A 17,599-nucleotide genomic window follows, 5' to 3' on the forward strand; every position below is an offset into this window, starting at 1 on the left:
CGAACATAAACATTAGATCGCAGCTTTAACAACGGTTTCTATCGCACAGGCGACCGCACTAGACTGTGGTGTCGTGTTGATAGTCAGTAACACGCTTTATAACAAGATTTGGTAGCTTGGGTGACAGACGCACGTAAAACATATTACGTCCGGATTTTCAATAAAATTAAACGATCACCGTCCGGATTTACAACTTTTACAATCCTGCCGTCACGTGACTAGTACGTTCCAACGTCACAATCACGAAGCTCGTAGTAAAAAAAGGATAGCGCTAGAGATCACTGTTTGAGGACGAATATCTACGCCTATACTGGACCAATTTTAATAAGCAAAGTATTTTTGGAATCAATAAAACAGTCGCTTTATGAATTTACCATAAAAAATAAAAGTGACGTGGGTTGTGTTTAGGCCCTTTAAGTGTATATGAACTTGTAATAACAAAAAATTGATTATAACTATTGATAAGGTTTTTATTTTTGCTACAAATTGGGTATTACTAATCTGTTTTTGGCACAAGCCACTTCTTATAAATTATCACCAAGTGCCAATGACCAAATTTCGAATATATTTTTAAAATATCATCTTTTTATTATATCAGTATCTTATAGTTGAATATCCCCTGAGGTATAAATTACTGAATTAAAAGCAAATATTTTAAAGTTTGGCAAAGAAAACATACGAAACTACAATGTGGGGGAAGATGGGACTCTAAATTGAAATATATTTACATTAGCAGTATTCTGCAACTTGCAGTTAACCTACCGAGTTTAACATTTTTTACCTGTTCAAAGTATGCTGTTTCTATTTTACATATTTTTTAATATTTAAAAACAGTAATCAGCTTTGACGGGCGTTTTATAAAGTCGAGATAATGAATGAATGAATGAATGAATGAATGAATGAAAATTAAAAAAGAGTCTCGTCTGACAAAGTGTCCCATCTTCCCCCACCCCACTATATTTATTAAATTAAACAAACGGTTTGTTGAAATATATATATTAGGAAATAGGTATTTTCCCCCCATACCTTTAAATAAGCCGAAAAACCACATAAAACGCCCTGGATTACATTGGCTACAACAATAAACGGGATCGTCTTGCGGTAACGTACCCGTTGAAAGAAAGTGTAACGGCTCTTCCCTTTACCGACCTTAGAGATGCGCGTTCTATTCTTTTTTACACAGAAACAAAAAAAAGAGTAGAACGCGCATCCCCAATGTCGGTAAAGGAGAAAGGTGTTGCACTCTTTCTTTCGCGATTCGTTCCCGTTTACTATTGTTGTAGTGTAGTCAATAGAATCCAGAGCGTTTTCTGTAGTTTTTTTTCGTTTTATGACTTTGCTTAAATTCATCGGCAAAAATAACTATTTCCAAATATATATGAATTTCTAAGAAACCGTTTGTTTGAACGCTTTTAATTAAATTTATTAAATAATTCAATTTCCTAAAAACGCGCTAAACTGAAGCGTTAACCTACCAAAAAATTAAACTGGCTTAATAAACTGGAATAGTCGGTGTAGTTCTTGAATAAAAAGCTGAAACCTGCTAAAAAGTCCATAGAAATTACTATCCAATAATTCTTTGACTAATTATCATTAAATGGAGGTCAGTAAAAAAAAATTAAAAAAAGTCTCGTCTGGCAAAGTGTCCCATCTTTCCCACCCTATGACAATAAGCTCATTTACTATATTGAAAGTTAAAGGTGTTTGGGGGGGCGGGCATATTTCCTCGCCTATAACGGCCGTCCTAAATCACTGTAGCATAGGAGTACGGGTTATAATATATTTTAGCGTCATTCCTAAAGGTGGGATTTTTGAAGTTCGTCATAACAGTTACAGCTTTAAACATTTTGATTTAAAAAATATAAAATATATTTTGCCTATAAACCTATCTTACCTCCATTCTAAATCATGCGACTAGTAATTGGACGTGCATATGGCAACTTGTTTCAATTTATTTATTAGACTAGCTGAGTACTGAATTTTAGCCAGAGCATGGTTTAGACAGACATCTGTATGTAGCTTTTGACGAATGGCGTGACATTATATCTTATATACGTATCAACAGAACCGGTTTGTAAATGAAATGGAATGCAGGTAAGTCACTGAAGACGTAGAACGCCAAATTGTGATGTTATTGTCCTTATCTCCCCCCTACTATATTAAAGATAATTGGCTTAAACTCGTTTATTTTCGGTTACTGTTACATTTCTTACATATATTTGTATATAGTAGGGTGGGGGAAGATGGGACACCTTTTCGTTTAGTTTTCTCTTTCCATTTGGTATAATAAACAAAGAACATTCAATGGATTATAAAACCGTATCCTCACGACTTCCACGGACCGTTGTTAATTGTTTAAAACACGATCAGGCTATTTGGATATTATGTATTAAAGGTGTCCCATCTTCCCCCACCCTACTATATACAAGTCATACTAATTGTCTACAGTGTTACGGCTGTTGTTCGTAAATAATCCGCGATACCAAGATACCTTAGGAACAGAAAAGGAAACTACGAAGCAAAAATGTTTTAAAATCAATAATTCATAGCACACCTCATAGCTGACATGGAAGCCGATAACGAACCAACAATCAGCTTTCAGAGATGCTTTCGAAAGGATTGCCTTCTTGGCTTCGAAATGGGGCTTCGAATATGTTTATATCGATGTTTGTTTAAAGTTTTAAAGTTTCACATACATATAGGTTTTACTCTCGAAAAGCCGATATAAGTTCTAGTTGCTGTGTCATAAAGTATTTCTTATTCAGTGATCAACTTAAATCAAGAAAAATATTCGTTAGAAATCCACTTGTGGCAGACGATTAAGATTTTTTTTTTATAGAACATGAATGCATGAAATATGGATTATTAACTTTAACGCAAGCTAATTGTGTAGTATATAGATAGTAGTTATGTAAAGTAATATGGGAAACCTTTTTAGTTTTAAACAAATAACTATGGTTTGTGGAAGTCGTTGCGGCTTTATAATTCTTTGTTTTTATTACCGAATGGGCAGAGAAAATAGAATGAAAAGTTGTCCCATCTTCTTCTACCCTACTATATAACATTCACAGCTGTTGTGCGGTATAAATGATTTCTTCTAGTGCTAGCAAGCCTCCGTCACGCGTTCTATAAAATAGTAATGCCGCGGGCATACAAATAAAATGTATATATATTCAGTTCAGAAAACGGTCTATATCGAATCAATAAAATATACATGCTCTTTAACAAATATAGACTTTGTTTTAATGGTTGGACTATTTTTGTGAAAAAACGTTGTGATTTTGACTTACTTAATTATGTCACACAGTCACAGCAGTATGGTTGTGAACTTTATGCTTATATAAGTTGTGAGCGCTAAAACCATCTTAAACCAGCTTAAGGCAATTTTAGCGATGAAAACTCGGTGTGATTGCTTCAGCACAAACAAGACAGTGTGAATTAACCAAGGAGAATATTGTCCCATGAGATTAACTTCAGCAACGTTCTCGGTTAATTTGGTATGACGTTCGTGCGATATAGTATATGCCTGGCCATGTCCTACTCAATACAATGTATTCAGTAGACCATGGCCTGGCGCAGGCACAAACATAGTGTTGAACTTATTGCAGTGGAAACTACTGGCCGATTCCACATTCGCAAAAAAAACGTAATTCGAATTATATTTTTAAGTTGTAGATTTAGATTGAAAATGTCACTTTGACACATGTAAGTTGCAGTAAACTTAAAAAAATGTTTATAATTCGTGTATTTCTTGCATTTGTATGGAGTTCTACTGTTCTTGAAGCGTTCGAAGTGAATTTCACAGTTTTGAGTAATACATCTGACTGTCCAACAGTTTGTAAATGTTTCATATTGGACTCCGAACTACTTCACGTGTTACCCACCTCCTTGAAAGGTAAAAGTTTCGGAGAAGGTTTCTTCATGACAGCTTCTTGCCAGAGGTATAATCTAAATAAATTATAATATTTAATGAAATATATATATACGTTCTTATCGTTTTTTTTCACAAAGTTCTAATTCAGTCATGTTTTTTACAAAACATACTTTTAATTTACAAAGGAAACGCTGCATAAGTATTTCTTTTTTAGACAAAAACTCCGACAAATTCCCACAGACCTTTCGGAATCAACCGCAATGCTTTACCTGGCAGAAAACGAGTTAACAGATCTTAACCGATCTTCGTTTGCAAAGCACAGTATCCTCACTTCCCTCGTTTTGGCAAACAATAGAATAAAGAGGTATATATATAGTACAGTGGGGAAAGATGGGACACTTAAGCACATATTGCCAAATATTTTTAAAATCAAGATAGATAACGGTCTTTGGGTGATATCTTGAATTAGTACTATCATTCCTTTATTATTTGACAACAATTCAAAAAATGTAATAAAACACACGAGGAGTTATTTAGCGGTCGCACTATGGGTAAAGTGTTACAAATTTAAAAACACACAAGATAAGACGGGACAGTTTAAAAACATTGTTAATTTTGATCAATATAGGTGTATATATATTATTAACACAAAATGATACTTTACGATTTGAAAGTCAAGTTTAAACATTCTTTTTCTTGCCCTACTGCTACAGTTTTTAACATGTTACGTATACATTGACAATTGGCATTGTTCGAACTTGATAAAATTGTATTTTACAAATGTATATGAACTTGTAATAATAAAAAAATATAATAACTAGTAATACAGTTTATACTTTTGCCACAAATTGGGTATTGCTACATTGTTTTTGCACAAGCCACCTCGACAAATTATCTCTGAGTGCAAATGAATGAATTTCGAATATATTCATCATATATGATCTTTTTTATTATATCAGTATGTTATATTTAAATGATCCCAAGGTATAAATTGTGGAATTAAAAATAAACCTTTTAAAGTTTAGCAAAAAACTACAAAACTGCACTGTGGGGAAGATGGGACACCAAGTTAAAATATATTAACAGTATTCTGCAACTTGTGGTTAAGCTAACAAATTTAACCGACTGTGCTAGTTTCTTTGCAATAGAACTGTATATAGTAGGGTGGGGTAAGATGGGACATCTTTATCGCATAATATCCAAATATCCTGATCGTGTTTTAAACAATTACTAACGGTCAGTGGGAGTCATGGGCGTATAGTTTTATAACTTCTTGAATGTTCTTTGTTTACTATTAAACGGGGCGAGAAAACAGAGGTAAAAGGTGTCCCGTCTACCCCCCCACTGTATGTATAACTTTAAAAAGATATGTTTTGTTGTTTTTTTATTCAAATTAAAGCCATATTTAATCCTGCCTATTTTCCGCATGTTTATATCTCAGTTGTTTTCACAAAACTAAAATTAATTTTATAAGACACAATAAAACTTTACAAAGTATTTAAGTTTTTTTTATAATTAAAGCTATGAAACTAGTTTAATCGTTCATACTCGCAAACTATATATAAAATTTCATCGGCTCTACTATCATTTAGGGAGCGTTCAAACCTAGCACCTTACTATTTCGCATTTTTTACCTGTTTAAAAATACTGTTTTTTAATATAGTAGGATGGGGGAAGATGGGACACATTTTCGTTTAGTTTTCTCTTTTCATTTGGTAGTAAACAAAGAACATTCAATGAATTATGAAACCGTATCTCTACGACTTTCACAGACCGTTGTTAATTGTTTGAAACACGATCAGGTTATTTGGATATTATGTGTTAAAGGTGTCCCATCTTCCCCCACCCTACTATATTTAAAAGCAGTTAATCGGCTTTGCACGCGCTTTATAAAGTCGTGATAATACTGTCAAATATTTCTGTAACATTATTTTTCTGATTATCATTATGGGAGGCAATAAAAAGAAAGTTAAAAAAGTCTCTTCTGACAAAGTGTCGTATCTTCCCCCACACTATAACATATATACATGGTAACTCGTAAGCTGGCACGAGGAGTATGAGAACCCGTGTTATAACGACTGTCATTTTTCGGCCACTCAAGGATAGCAAGTTACATTCATATTGTTAGCACCCAAATTCCGTATTTACAAAAAGAAACAAACAAATCGTGCTGCTTATGGTTATATAATTTTTTTAAATATTCTTTGTTTACTATACCAAGTGAGACGGGAAAAAAAGGAATGTCCTGTCTTTCCCCACTCAACTATGTACATCGTAAGTCAACAGATAATCCATTTGTATTTTTACACTTAGCATCGCAAGCGACACGTTCATTGGCCTAAAACGCTTGGAATATTTGGATCTTAGTGGAAACCAAATCGAAACTTTACCAGAAACAACATTTTGTAACTGGATACGCAACCATATTCTTCCCTTGACCCCTTGTTACGACTTGGTAAAGACGGATCGAGAAAATTTAAACGACACGAGAAAAACTCTTACAATGTTGATTCATGGTAACCCATGGCACTGTACTTGCTACCTTCAGGAATTCATGCTCAATTATACATGTGCGTATGGCGATCAGGACTATTGCATCAAGTAAGCAATGGCAATATTACCTATACCTATAATGTACTAACGCCAACAATTGTTATAGATTTAAGGCAATGAGTCAATATGATTTTGCTATCGGTTACTGCTGGACACCCACCAGTTTGCGTGAAGTGCCGTTGAACAAGTAAGCTTTTGTTACCAAAATAAATTACTTTAACTACAATTATTTAATCCCTGTATTGGTAAGACCCTACGAATGAATAGTCATGTTCTAATATTTCATTTAGATTGATGACGGAGCACATTTCCAAGCCACGCGAACAGGTTGTTAACTTATGTTTAACACGGAAAACAACGGTCGATATAGCACTTATTGTGGTTCTATTTACATGGATGGGATTGAGCATGGCCTACGTCATAAACTTTATTCTGTGGAACAATAGAGAAGTTTCTCGCCATAAAAGTTATATTCAATCGTTAGAAAACACGAATGTAAGGGTAAAGTTGTTAAATTCTGAATGAAAGATTCTCATATATTGAACGTTTTAATTACTAATTAGCATTATTTTACAACTAAGCGTTCGACTAAAGAACATCGCGAACATGTAAAGAAGCGGAATGACTCATTTTCGCCTGAAGCAATTAAGCCACCGAATCGAAATTCTACAAAATGTGAACCACTGCTGAATAAGCCCTCAGCAGCACTTCCAGAATTGGCGCTTAACGACAAACTAGTATCAAGCAAGTATATTATCACGTGCTTATATTTCCTGTTCTTATTATTAACTTTGCAGGTTTCAGCAAAAGTACTATCCAATCAAGGTTTTCTTCAACAAGCGTAACCGATTCTCCAGTGTGGAAACCTCGTAATACAGAGCGCCCTTTAACTATGGCACTAAATCAAAGCACTGATTTTTGATGCAGAACTTTGTAAAAAACCTATTTTGAGTTCTTAACAATAAATGTTTTTCTGTACCCGTGACATTACTTTTTTAAACCAAAGCTATACCTAGAAATGGCCGGTATAACCAATACAATCTAACGTTAAATTTATTTAAAACGATGTAATGTGATTAAAGTACACTCATAAAAACAACCAACAAAAACAGAAAAAGTTTTTCACATTGCGGGAGGCACAAGTTGTGTGAACTTAAAACAGTTTCAAACTTACCACTATCAGTTAATTATTGTTTGTTTAGTTTCTTTTAGCTGGGCCCCTTGTGTAGGAAATAAGACAGACAAAATTCGGACCAAGAGCTTGTTAAAAAGGGGGCATGGTGTAAGAACCTTATATATGTATATTATTCAGGAATTGCTGATAAAAATCTCATGGTTCCAGGTTAATGTTAATAGTATGGGAAATGCTGCTGTTAAAAATAACAATCGGGAAGAAATATTTAACATGTTATAGGGAATCGGGTCACAAATTTTTAAATTTCACTGTTAAAAATATCTTTAATATTGTGAACAGTGCCCAGAGCGATTCCTTTTAGAATGTGTAACATCGATGATGTAAACCAATGTAAGTAATCAAAACTGAACCTTTTTGTATGTATGGTTAGTGGGAAAAAGACTTTTTATAATGGGTGTTATACACACAGCACATTGAAATGTAAATAATAATAATCTTTAGTTTAATGGAATTAAATGGCAAAAATGTAAACATCTTTAAATTAAGAAACAAAAATAACCAACGCAAAGAATAAACAAATAAATTAAAGTTATCAGATAGGGTGATAACAAATTTGGATGACTTGCAATGTAGCAGTTATACTAAATAATACTTTAAAACCAAATGTTTAACTGAATCAGTTTTGTAATACATAAAGCAAATGCCTTAAATGAAACTTACAATCAGTACAGCTCTTAAATTGAGGCTCCTACTCAGGTTAACAATTACAATGTGATAATAAGCATTTTTAAATTGACAAATAAATTTAGTTTGCAATACATACATGTGCTGCACCAAAAATAAACTATAAAGTTTTATGCTTTCTAAAAAGGGTACAAAAATCATAACTGATATAGAGTGCAGAGCAGAAAGTCTATAAAGCTGGATCAAGTTTCCATTTCAGACAGATATTATTTATATCAAAGCAGTGTACTATTACAAAGCACTGTATACTATTGTATTACCAAACCAAAAATGTATCTCTTGCAAAAGTTGTATTACAGCATTCCAATACTGCTTGAAACTGAACAATTGAATGTGGGTCAACCTAAACAAATTAAAAATTAAAAAATATTTTATTATTTAATATATACAGTATATAACCTATGCATACTTATATTCCAGGTAATGAATTCAAAATAATAAAACTACTAAGAAACATTAGGAACTGCTGCATTCTAGAAAATAAAACTGTTATGACAACATGGCGGATAATACAATAATGCTGTGTATTGATTACCAGTGTTTAGATTATGCATTTAATATGGATACCTAAGAACTACTAATTTCTGAAATTCAATCCACTAGATTTGTATTGAAACGCCACAGGCACAATATTACAGATATTTAAAAATGAGCACACGCACACAGAACACTTCAGCATTAAATACAAAAGTGGCATTTGATTAAATTAATCTATTGCGAACAGGCAAAAATATATATTTATATAATTTCTTTTAACAGTTGTACAAAATACAACATAATAGGCAGATATATATAATTTTTTGGCACAATTTTTTTTATTTATATTGTTTATCTAAGTATTGCAGTTAAAATCATTTTAGATTAAAAACACTTTACTTACTGATGCTTGTACTTCACAAGTTTTCTTCAGTAGGCTTTTGTCAGCCTGCTATAATATAATGCAACAATCTCCACTTTTTGGTGGCTGCGACATAAAGTTTGTTTCACGAACAATTTCAGCAAACAGTTCATCCACATTACGTTTGCTCTTTGCAGAAGTTTCAAGGAAAGGACATCCCCATTCATTGGCAAGCGTTGCACCATCTGCAGTTCGTACTTCGCGTTCAGATTCTAGATCAACCTGGCAAAAAATGGTCAGTTGGATAATACATAATGATGTAATGTTTGTCATGTTAAACATTAAACAACACAATAAAGAATGAAAACACTCTTATGTACCTTATTTCCAACTAAGACTATTGGAACCCTATCCGTTCCTTTCAGTCGACAAATTTGCTCTCTCATTGGTCGTATGTCATGAAAAGATTGAGCATTTACTAAGGAATAGACCAAAATAAAACCCTGCCCATTCTTTATGTACAAATCGCGCATTGAGGCAAATTGCTCTGTGCCAGCTGTATCCAAGATTTCAAGTATAGAAGGTGAATTATCCACTTCAATTTCTTTTCTATAAAAAAAAACATTTAAAATAGCAAATCTACATTGCTTAGGGCTAGGAGTGGGAAAGCTAATACACAATTCATGTTAAACAGTTCAATGAAAGATTAGTTACATAGTTTAAAGGGGCATACCAACGAAAAATGAAAATTTGTATATGGATAGATATGCTCAAATGTAACCTAAAGGTAACATCAAAGTTTGCCAAAACAATACGGAAATCGAGTGAAAAAAACCCGCTAGAGTAAAACAAATTCGACTGTTTCGCATGGGATTTCCCATAAGAAAAAAATTCACTCAACTTTGATCGTTTCTAGTTTCTAAAATACTAAAGAAAAATTTTAATTCTGATTTGGTAAAAATATTGCTTCTTCTTCAAAAATATATAAAAAAATTGTACAACATAGACTTTATTATGTTTTAATTTTTAGATTGAACATAGGTACATACCAGATTATGCTGACTCAGCATATTTTCATACCTAGTGTTAAACACGAAAAACTAACTTTTTTTATGAAAAAATAGTACAGTAAGTACTAGTGAGACATAATAAACATTTTAATATAAAAGTGCTAAAAACTAACTAATAAAAAAATGCTGAGTCAGCATATTATGTAGCTACGTTCAATCGAAAATTAAAACATAATAAAGACTATGTTTTACATTTTTTTATATAGTTTTGAAGAAGAAGCATTTTGTATTTTAAAAACTTTGATGGTAGCTTTAGATCACATTTGAGCATATCTATCAATACACCAATTTTAATTTTTTTGTTGGTATGCCCCTTTAACTTAAAAAAAGGAAGTTAAAATAATAAATACAGAATTTCAAATAAGTATTGTATTCTACTAATCTATGCCTTATTACATTTATACTATATGCTCCCAAACTGTGGATTCCAAATAATATGGTATCCCATACCTATAAAAATCTTCTATCGTTGGATCATATTTTTCGGCAAATGTTCCTGTAACAAACTGAACTGTAAGAGCACTTTTCCCCACTCCTCCAGATCCAAGGACAACAACTTTAAACTCCTTCATTGTTTGAACTTTTTTAGCAAAAGCGCTACAGTACTAACACATACCTATTGCTCTAAATACACAACAATGTAAAACATTAATGATATGTACAAATATACCTGTATGTTTCTATATACAGGATTTGACCTGTCTAAAAATATCTATGTACATGATAAAAGCAAACACGGATTTCAATATCATTTCATATGGACTTTGTCAACTTCCTTTATGCAGCAGCAACAATGCAATGCTGACTAACTTGCTGACTAGCAAAACATAGGTAATAGGAATGAGTGAAAAAGGCCAATATAAACAGTTTAACACCAAATCAAAATAATGTTTCCCTATGTCTGTCAACAAATGTTTTAATGTGGATAGCTTATGTTTAAAAGAAAGTAGGTAAATAAAAATAACAATATATCAAAAACAGCATTAAAGCAATGCTTTTTTAAAGTGTGTAAGAGATATTAGGCGTTGTGGAAAAAAAGAAAAAAGTTAATGTTTTTTAAAAAATACAGACTGCATAATACATAAGTTGTATGACCTATATTTGAATTATTGCCCTGTACTTTTATTGTTATTTTTTGTTTTAATTATTAAAGTTGCTTTCCAAATTATTTTTTTATGTCCCGCAAATGTTTTTTTTTACCTTAAAGTCAAGGAAAAAACACTGTACAAAATTTTAATGAACATTTAAATAATTATAGTTTTTCCTTTTTTTTTATTACTTGGGGACAAAATAGAAAGTTAGTGTTATCTGTTTTTTTATTACCCCACTTGATTATTTATAATATAGATATATAATTTATGCTGACATTGACATAACAGAAGTAAATATTAAAATCACACTATATTATATTTGATCTCTTTGTTAACTGTTTATGACATTTTAAGCCGGAAAAAAGATAAACTGAATGTGGTAAACTGAGTACAGTAGATACATCGCTCTTCTGACATTCAAGCAATTGGAAAAAGCAACAGTAACATTTTGTGTTTACGCTTTTGAAGACTAAACAGTATTAATTTAAAACATAATCTACATTATCAGAAAATGTGGGTAAAGCTGTAAAATATGTTTTTGTTACAATATGGAGCGCTTGCAAAAAATTAAAATATATCATTTGCAAGCTACTTTAATATATAGAAAATAACTGCATTCATAATAGGTTTATCACGAAAGGCCTTCTTACAATAAAAAGTTTAGCAAAAACCATAACAAGCTTTTTTGTCATTTTTTGTTTGATTTAGTAGGCCTAATTTGTGTTTGACTGAAAAAATCAATTACCACTTAGAATTAACCTTAGATTAAAAATAAGGCAAATAAATAGATTTTTACCCACATAAGCGGTTTGCAATAAAATGATATTTAACGACTTGGATCGTTTTGCTTCCTAATACCAACTACTCCTTTGTGTATATTCCTCCAATTGACTAAAAATACTAAACTTAAAATAAAAAAAGAAATTTATATGTTTAATGTCAAAACTGGAAAATACAGTAGGCAACACTGTATGTTTCTTAATCTTATACGCTTTTTTTATTTAGTCTTTTGTGTACATAGATACTATGTTCTAAATAAATGTAATGAGAAAGACCCTGATTGCTGCGTTATTACAGCAAACTATGCGTAGTGGTAGTTATGAGAAATATTTTCCCTTTGTTGTATCATCGGAACAGCGCCCTTCATTTTTAGGCAGGTATGTGCCCTTTTTTGCCATTTTTCTTCTTTGCATGCTTATTAGTTAACATATTTCACAATTCTCAATTGCCAATCCCCATATCCTTATTCCAAGTCTTATACCTCTTCACTATATTCAAATCACAATATATACAATGAATGCTACATTAAACTCTTAAAACTAAAACTCTATAATAAGCGAGTAATTTATGATTACTATTCTGTTCGATCAAAAGTAGGAGTTAATAAGGTACATAAGGTCCTTGATTAGTTGATTGCGCTCGTTGCAACATTTCTAACCTACCCTAGCCTTATAAATCATTGAGTAGCCTATAAAATCAGCTAATCAACAGGAAAAGGGAAATGAAAGATAACAAAGACCAAGTCAATTTCCCCACATCAGGAACAAGTTGGTAACACCATAGTTTTTACTTGTTTAGGATTAAGGATTGGTTAGATCGTGAAATGAATTGGGTATATAAAATGAAGGGAACACTCACCTATTTATAAAATGAAAATAAATACTAAAATAAATAACTGGAGAGATAGTGGTGTATCAGCATTACCAACAGCTAAACACAACTATATATATCTTAAATGAGTAAAAATTGGCAAAGCATTAACATCTATCAAAGCTAACCTACCACTTAAAAATACAAACACTATAACGGAACAATGAACTAGCTCTAACCCAATTACAATTTTAACATCAGGAACTATTTACTATTAAAATAACGAAACTAAACACAGAACCAATCAGGGACATTTAAACAAATTATTAGAGTCACTGACATGTGAAGTTGTAAAGATTTTACTTTGTATTATGTGAATAACCCCAATGCCTCCCCCTCAGATAAACCTAAAGCTTCTAAAATCACATAGAGCGTTTTGTCTTCCAAGATGACATGGTAAGCATTACATCGTGTTTAGTAAGCCTTACAAAAATTAATAGTTAAATTTAGATAATCAGTCACATATAAAAGAACTACATAATATCATCCTGTCGCCACACGAAATTTAGGTTCTCCATTACAAAAAGTGTGATAAAACAACCCAATCAAATTGCTGTCGCAACTTTTATGATATGATGACTTTTCAGGTAAAAGTAAGAGCTTAGTGGCTATCTTTCTATCGAAATTCTTGCAATTAATGTTTGCATCGAATGTAGGCAGGGTGAACACTTGCAACGGGCCAAAAAAAGATTAGCGTTGGGCTGAAGTCCTAGCTTTTACATTAAATTAAAAAGACAAAAGAACAGTTCTAGATACATTAAACAAAAAGACCCCGAACCAAGCACTAATGACGTCATCAAGGAGATAGACATACAAAAAACATTTTTAGTCAAAAGTGTAGCTAATCAAAATCATACAGAAAACATGGTTTGCTGTTGGGCACTATAATTCCCAGTGTTGCAAATGTAAAATTTAAATAAAAAATATTTTAAAATACGAATGTTAGACCAGTTTCTATTATTTTAAAATATGTATAATATCAGAGTTTGCACTTAAAATAAAAAGTAGATACAGAAACACTGGTCACCCCTAATTCGCTGATGTTCAAATTCCATTACTTTTAAATTACCAATAAAAGAAACATAATTAAAAAGAAAGTCATGCTGACTAGTCTTGTTTACTTTAATTTGCTTTGCTTTTTAATTTTTAATATTTTTTGCTTTCTGTGCAACATTGTAGCAAAAACAAACAGGGCTCGGCTCTCAGACCAGTTTTTGGTTGAGTGTCAATCGCTAAATGGAGACACTTAAACTCGAGCTAGGCACATCCCTAATCAAAATAGGCCCACTTGCAAAAATGAAACCATGAAGATTTCCCATAGACATTAAAACAAGTTGCTTAAAAAACAATGCGTTAAAACCTATATATATATATACAACTAAATTAAAGATCCACCCATATATATTATAGTAAACACAAGTTTAACTTAATTTTACGTTACAATAGTTTTCAGTACATGTTGTCTTTTAAAATACATTGACATACGGCAATTGTAACATCTGTTTCTAAGCATGGCATACCAGTTTTAGTCTGGTAGGTTATACTAATTATGGAAGTAGTATTTTTTAAGTTTTAAATAACTTGTGCTTGATAAAATGGCACTTGTATTGTTACACATCCTTGGTGATAGAACACTGCAGAATATTATATATATACATATATACTTTTCATGGCAGGATTGTAAAAATACCCACTTTTCAGTGATAATGTCACCGAACGGATTGTCGAAAAACGTCGGGATTTTTTTAGTAGAAATAAATCCTATTTATATTAAAATCAACTTTCTTACGTTCGGCCGACAATATACTCTTTGGTTTCTTTGTTCCGTAATTATTGACGACATAAACGTGCGCTCTATTTTAACCGCAACGGTTACATTGCGTGAACACGGCGAATAGCTAAAATGACGAAGCGGTTCGTGCAAACATTAAAAAAATGCATTTTTTTAACACCCACTATACTAATTTTGTCACAAATCATATCACATGGAACCTTTATGTGGTGAATTTAAAATGATATTACATTTATTAAAACGGCATATCTAAATCGGTAGAAACAAATGAAAAGTTTTGCACACGTTCATCGTGGATTAAAAATGTAACGATGATTACGTCATAACACCTTTGATAAACTATTAAAATTTTAGAAAACAATTGTGGTTTATGTGCTTCTATATTTTATATAATTGTTTTATTCCCGATATAATTTTAAGCCAGCAACCAAGAACAGTTTAAACTTTAATAAATGCAGGTAAATTGCGTTTATGTGAATTTTAATTGGTGCAAATATAAGAGCGAGGAGCGGCGCTATCAGTAAATTGGAACCAACGCAAATTGTAATATGATATTACAAAGTAAAGTATCTTCCCGGCCGAGCTTGGACAGAAGCCAAAAAACATTGTTCGTTGGCACCGCATGGAAGCTGCAAGCGACTCATAAGGATCCCTTTCACGAGAATAAATTCACAACGATTGCTTCGTTTGTTAGGTGTAAAATGTATGCTACCGCATGCGTCTTCCTTTATTTCCTACGCCCGCGCAGAGCGTAAAAATGTGACGCTCATACACGATGTTTCGATCTCGTGGTTCGTTGGGCAGTGGGCATTCTTCCCCCATTGTTACGTAATGAAACGTCATAGTTAATAGATATGTTGCAATAAGACATGTGACGTAACAATTAAGCGCAAAATGTCAAATTGCAGCACGGCAATGTTTGTTACTCGAGCGACTTCGTTAGCTGATTATTACGAACAAGCGACGAACATAAAACATTAGATCGAGCTTTAACAATGGTTTCTATCGCACAGGCGCCCGCACTAGACTGTGGTGTCGTGGTGATAGTCAGTAATACGCTTTATAACAAGATTAGGTAGCTTGGGTGACAGACGCACGTAAAACATATTACGTCCGGATTTTCAAGTAAAATTAAACGATCACCGTCCAGATTTACAACTTTTACAATCCCGTTTCATGGTAATCCTTTAGCTGGTGGCCACCTAAAATTTTGGTTTCAAAATGTTCCTTGGGTCTCACTGATACTCACTGTATAAATTTTTTTCGGAAAAACTCGGGCGTTCCTGTCGAAAATTAACTTTGAAAGTGCACGAAATCGTGCTGCGTCACCATATTTCCCACACCAGCCATTATGAATTAAACCAAGGTTAGATTATTATGTCATGAGTATTGTTACATTTGATTCTTACGTTAAAACAGTGGGGAAAAAACAAGGCTATACCGTCTTGTAACGTATGTAATATACCACTATTGTGACGTAACAGACTGCGATTGTGACGTAACAAATCGTTAACCTTATGCAAATCAGACGAATTACGGTGACACAGCATGTTTTTTCGCATTTTTAAAGTTAATTTTCGACACGAACGCCTAACTTTTTTTGAAAAAAAAAATTAGACAGCAGGTAGCAGTGAGGGCTATATTAAGTTGTTGGTTTCATCAAAATTGGACACTAGTGCAGAATCCTCGAGGTAAGGCTTGTGGAAAGTGTTAGACCTTTAGAGAGTGCGGCTATAAGAGGTTGTATGGATTGGTGGTTTCGTTTAGCAGAAAGATAATGTGAGGGGGATTCACTAGCACTCATTATTAAAATAAACAAATACCAGGGAAGCAGAATGAACCAGCGACCAGAAAGTGACTAACTGTTTCTGTGTTGCCAATAAAAAATCTTACGCTTCAATGCTTCATGGATTTGTTCTCTAAAATTATACTTGGATTTTTTATTTGTTATATATTGAACAACTATTTCAACTGAATTTTGACAAATTGCTATTAAGTTCTAAGTTGTAAATACCATACTTCAGATGCTTCTTGCTTATTTATTTGCTTTAACTAATTTCACAAAATATAACGGCAAAACGATGGCTACCTACCATTTCTCAAACCTAAAATCTATCTGTATCCCTTGCTATTCAAGCTAACTGAACAAAATATCAACTTTATTCTGAGATTGCCGCTCGAAATCAGATTTCATGGTATGGTAAATTGAAGTGACGTAGGGCGTAGGCGGTAGATAGTAGTACCATAGATATCTAAACATATAGATAGGAAACTAGCGAAATCGTTCAGACGCGTCACGCTTCGATGGGTCTGGTAAAAAGTTGATTCGCGGCAATCACGTGAATCGAAGTCAACGATGTTAAAACGCGGATAGTAAGTTTAATGTATCTTCTGAAACCGCATTGCAGTTGTGAGGCAGGTAAATGTTTAATTGTTTTAAGATTATGTTTGGTACCTTATACGTAAAATGTTTTGGCTGCTTAAAACTTCTGTACACTGTATAACTAACACGCACGTGCATACGCCCATTTCGTTAATCGATATTTATTGTAATACCGATATACCTAATCCTACTAATTTACTCTATCAGTGCACCAATATTGAAGTAATAATATTAATATATATATTACAATGAGTCATTGCTGCATTCCTGGCTGTACATATGTGTACAAAAATGCAATTATAAAACGGTCTCTTTTTAAAATATTACGTCCGGAGTTTGCAAAGTCCGAAGAAGAACGGAATCATCGGGAAAGTTTGGTGCAGAGCATCTTGTCTATCCGTGATCCAACTAAGGGTGACAAGATAAAAGACATGCTGCATAGAGAAATGTAGGTTTTAATATAGTTTAC

At 32.8% G+C, this 17,599-nt stretch overlaps 2 protein-coding genes across 2 annotated transcripts; one reads left to right on the forward strand and one right to left on the reverse strand.

Annotated features, from left to right (window-relative positions):
• The first annotated feature begins 2,629 nt into the window (after positions 1–2,629).
• Positions 2,630–7,656, forward strand: LOC100179550 (leucine-rich repeat-containing protein 3B-like). Its single transcript, XM_002120885.4, has 7 exons — positions 2,630–3,941; positions 4,089–4,238; positions 6,188–6,475; positions 6,534–6,614; positions 6,718–6,922; positions 7,009–7,171; positions 7,225–7,656. Exons 1-7 carry the CDS (start codon positions 3,730–3,732, stop codon positions 7,347–7,349), a joined length of 1,224 nt encoding a protein of 407 aa, XP_002120921.2. The 5' UTR covers positions 2,630–3,729; the 3' UTR covers positions 7,350–7,656.
• Positions 7,463–10,841, reverse strand: LOC100185814 (ras-related protein Rap-2a). Its single transcript, XM_002126121.5, has 4 exons — positions 10,665–10,841; positions 9,525–9,753; positions 9,187–9,426; positions 7,463–8,649 (listed from the first exon to the last, which is right to left on the reverse strand). Exons 1-3 carry the CDS (start codon positions 10,784–10,786, stop codon positions 9,235–9,237), a joined length of 543 nt encoding a protein of 180 aa, XP_002126157.1. The 5' UTR covers positions 10,787–10,841; the 3' UTR covers positions 7,463–8,649; positions 9,187–9,234.
• Positions 10,842–17,599: the final 6,758 nt, after the last annotated feature.

This window comes from Ciona intestinalis, unplaced genomic scaffold, assembly GCF_000224145.3.
Source record: "Ciona intestinalis unplaced genomic scaffold, KH HT000116.2, whole genome shotgun sequence".
In the NCBI taxonomy this organism is placed as follows: Eukaryota; Metazoa; Chordata; class Ascidiacea; order Phlebobranchia; family Cionidae; genus Ciona; species Ciona intestinalis.

What these genes read in the sequence shown, in the direction of transcription:
- LOC100185814 (XM_002126121.5), bottom strand. Translation starts at nt 10,786, where the DNA reads ATGAAGGAGTTTAAAGTTGTTGTCCTTGGATCTGGAGGAGTGGGGAAA. An exon ending in ACGATAGAAGATTTTTATAG is followed by an intron (nt 9,754 to 10,664) that starts GTATGGGATACC and finishes TTTTTTTTATAG; the next exon opens with AAAAGAAATTGAAGTGGATA. An exon ending in TAGTCTTAGTTGGAAATAAG is followed by an intron (nt 9,427 to 9,524) that starts GTACATAAGAGT and finishes ATTTTTTGCCAG; the next exon opens with GTTGATCTAGAATCTGAACG.
- LOC100179550 (XM_002120885.4), top strand. Translation starts at nt 3,730, where the DNA reads ATGTTTATAATTCGTGTATTTCTTGCATTTGTATGGAGTTCTACTGTT. An exon ending in CGTGAAGTGCCGTTGAACAA is followed by an intron (nt 6,615 to 6,717) that starts GTAAGCTTTTGT and finishes TATTTCATTTAG; the next exon opens with ATTGATGACGGAGCACATTT. An exon ending in AATCGTTAGAAAACACGAAT is followed by an intron (nt 6,923 to 7,008) that starts GTAAGGGTAAAG and finishes TTTACAACTAAG; the next exon opens with CGTTCGACTAAAGAACATCG.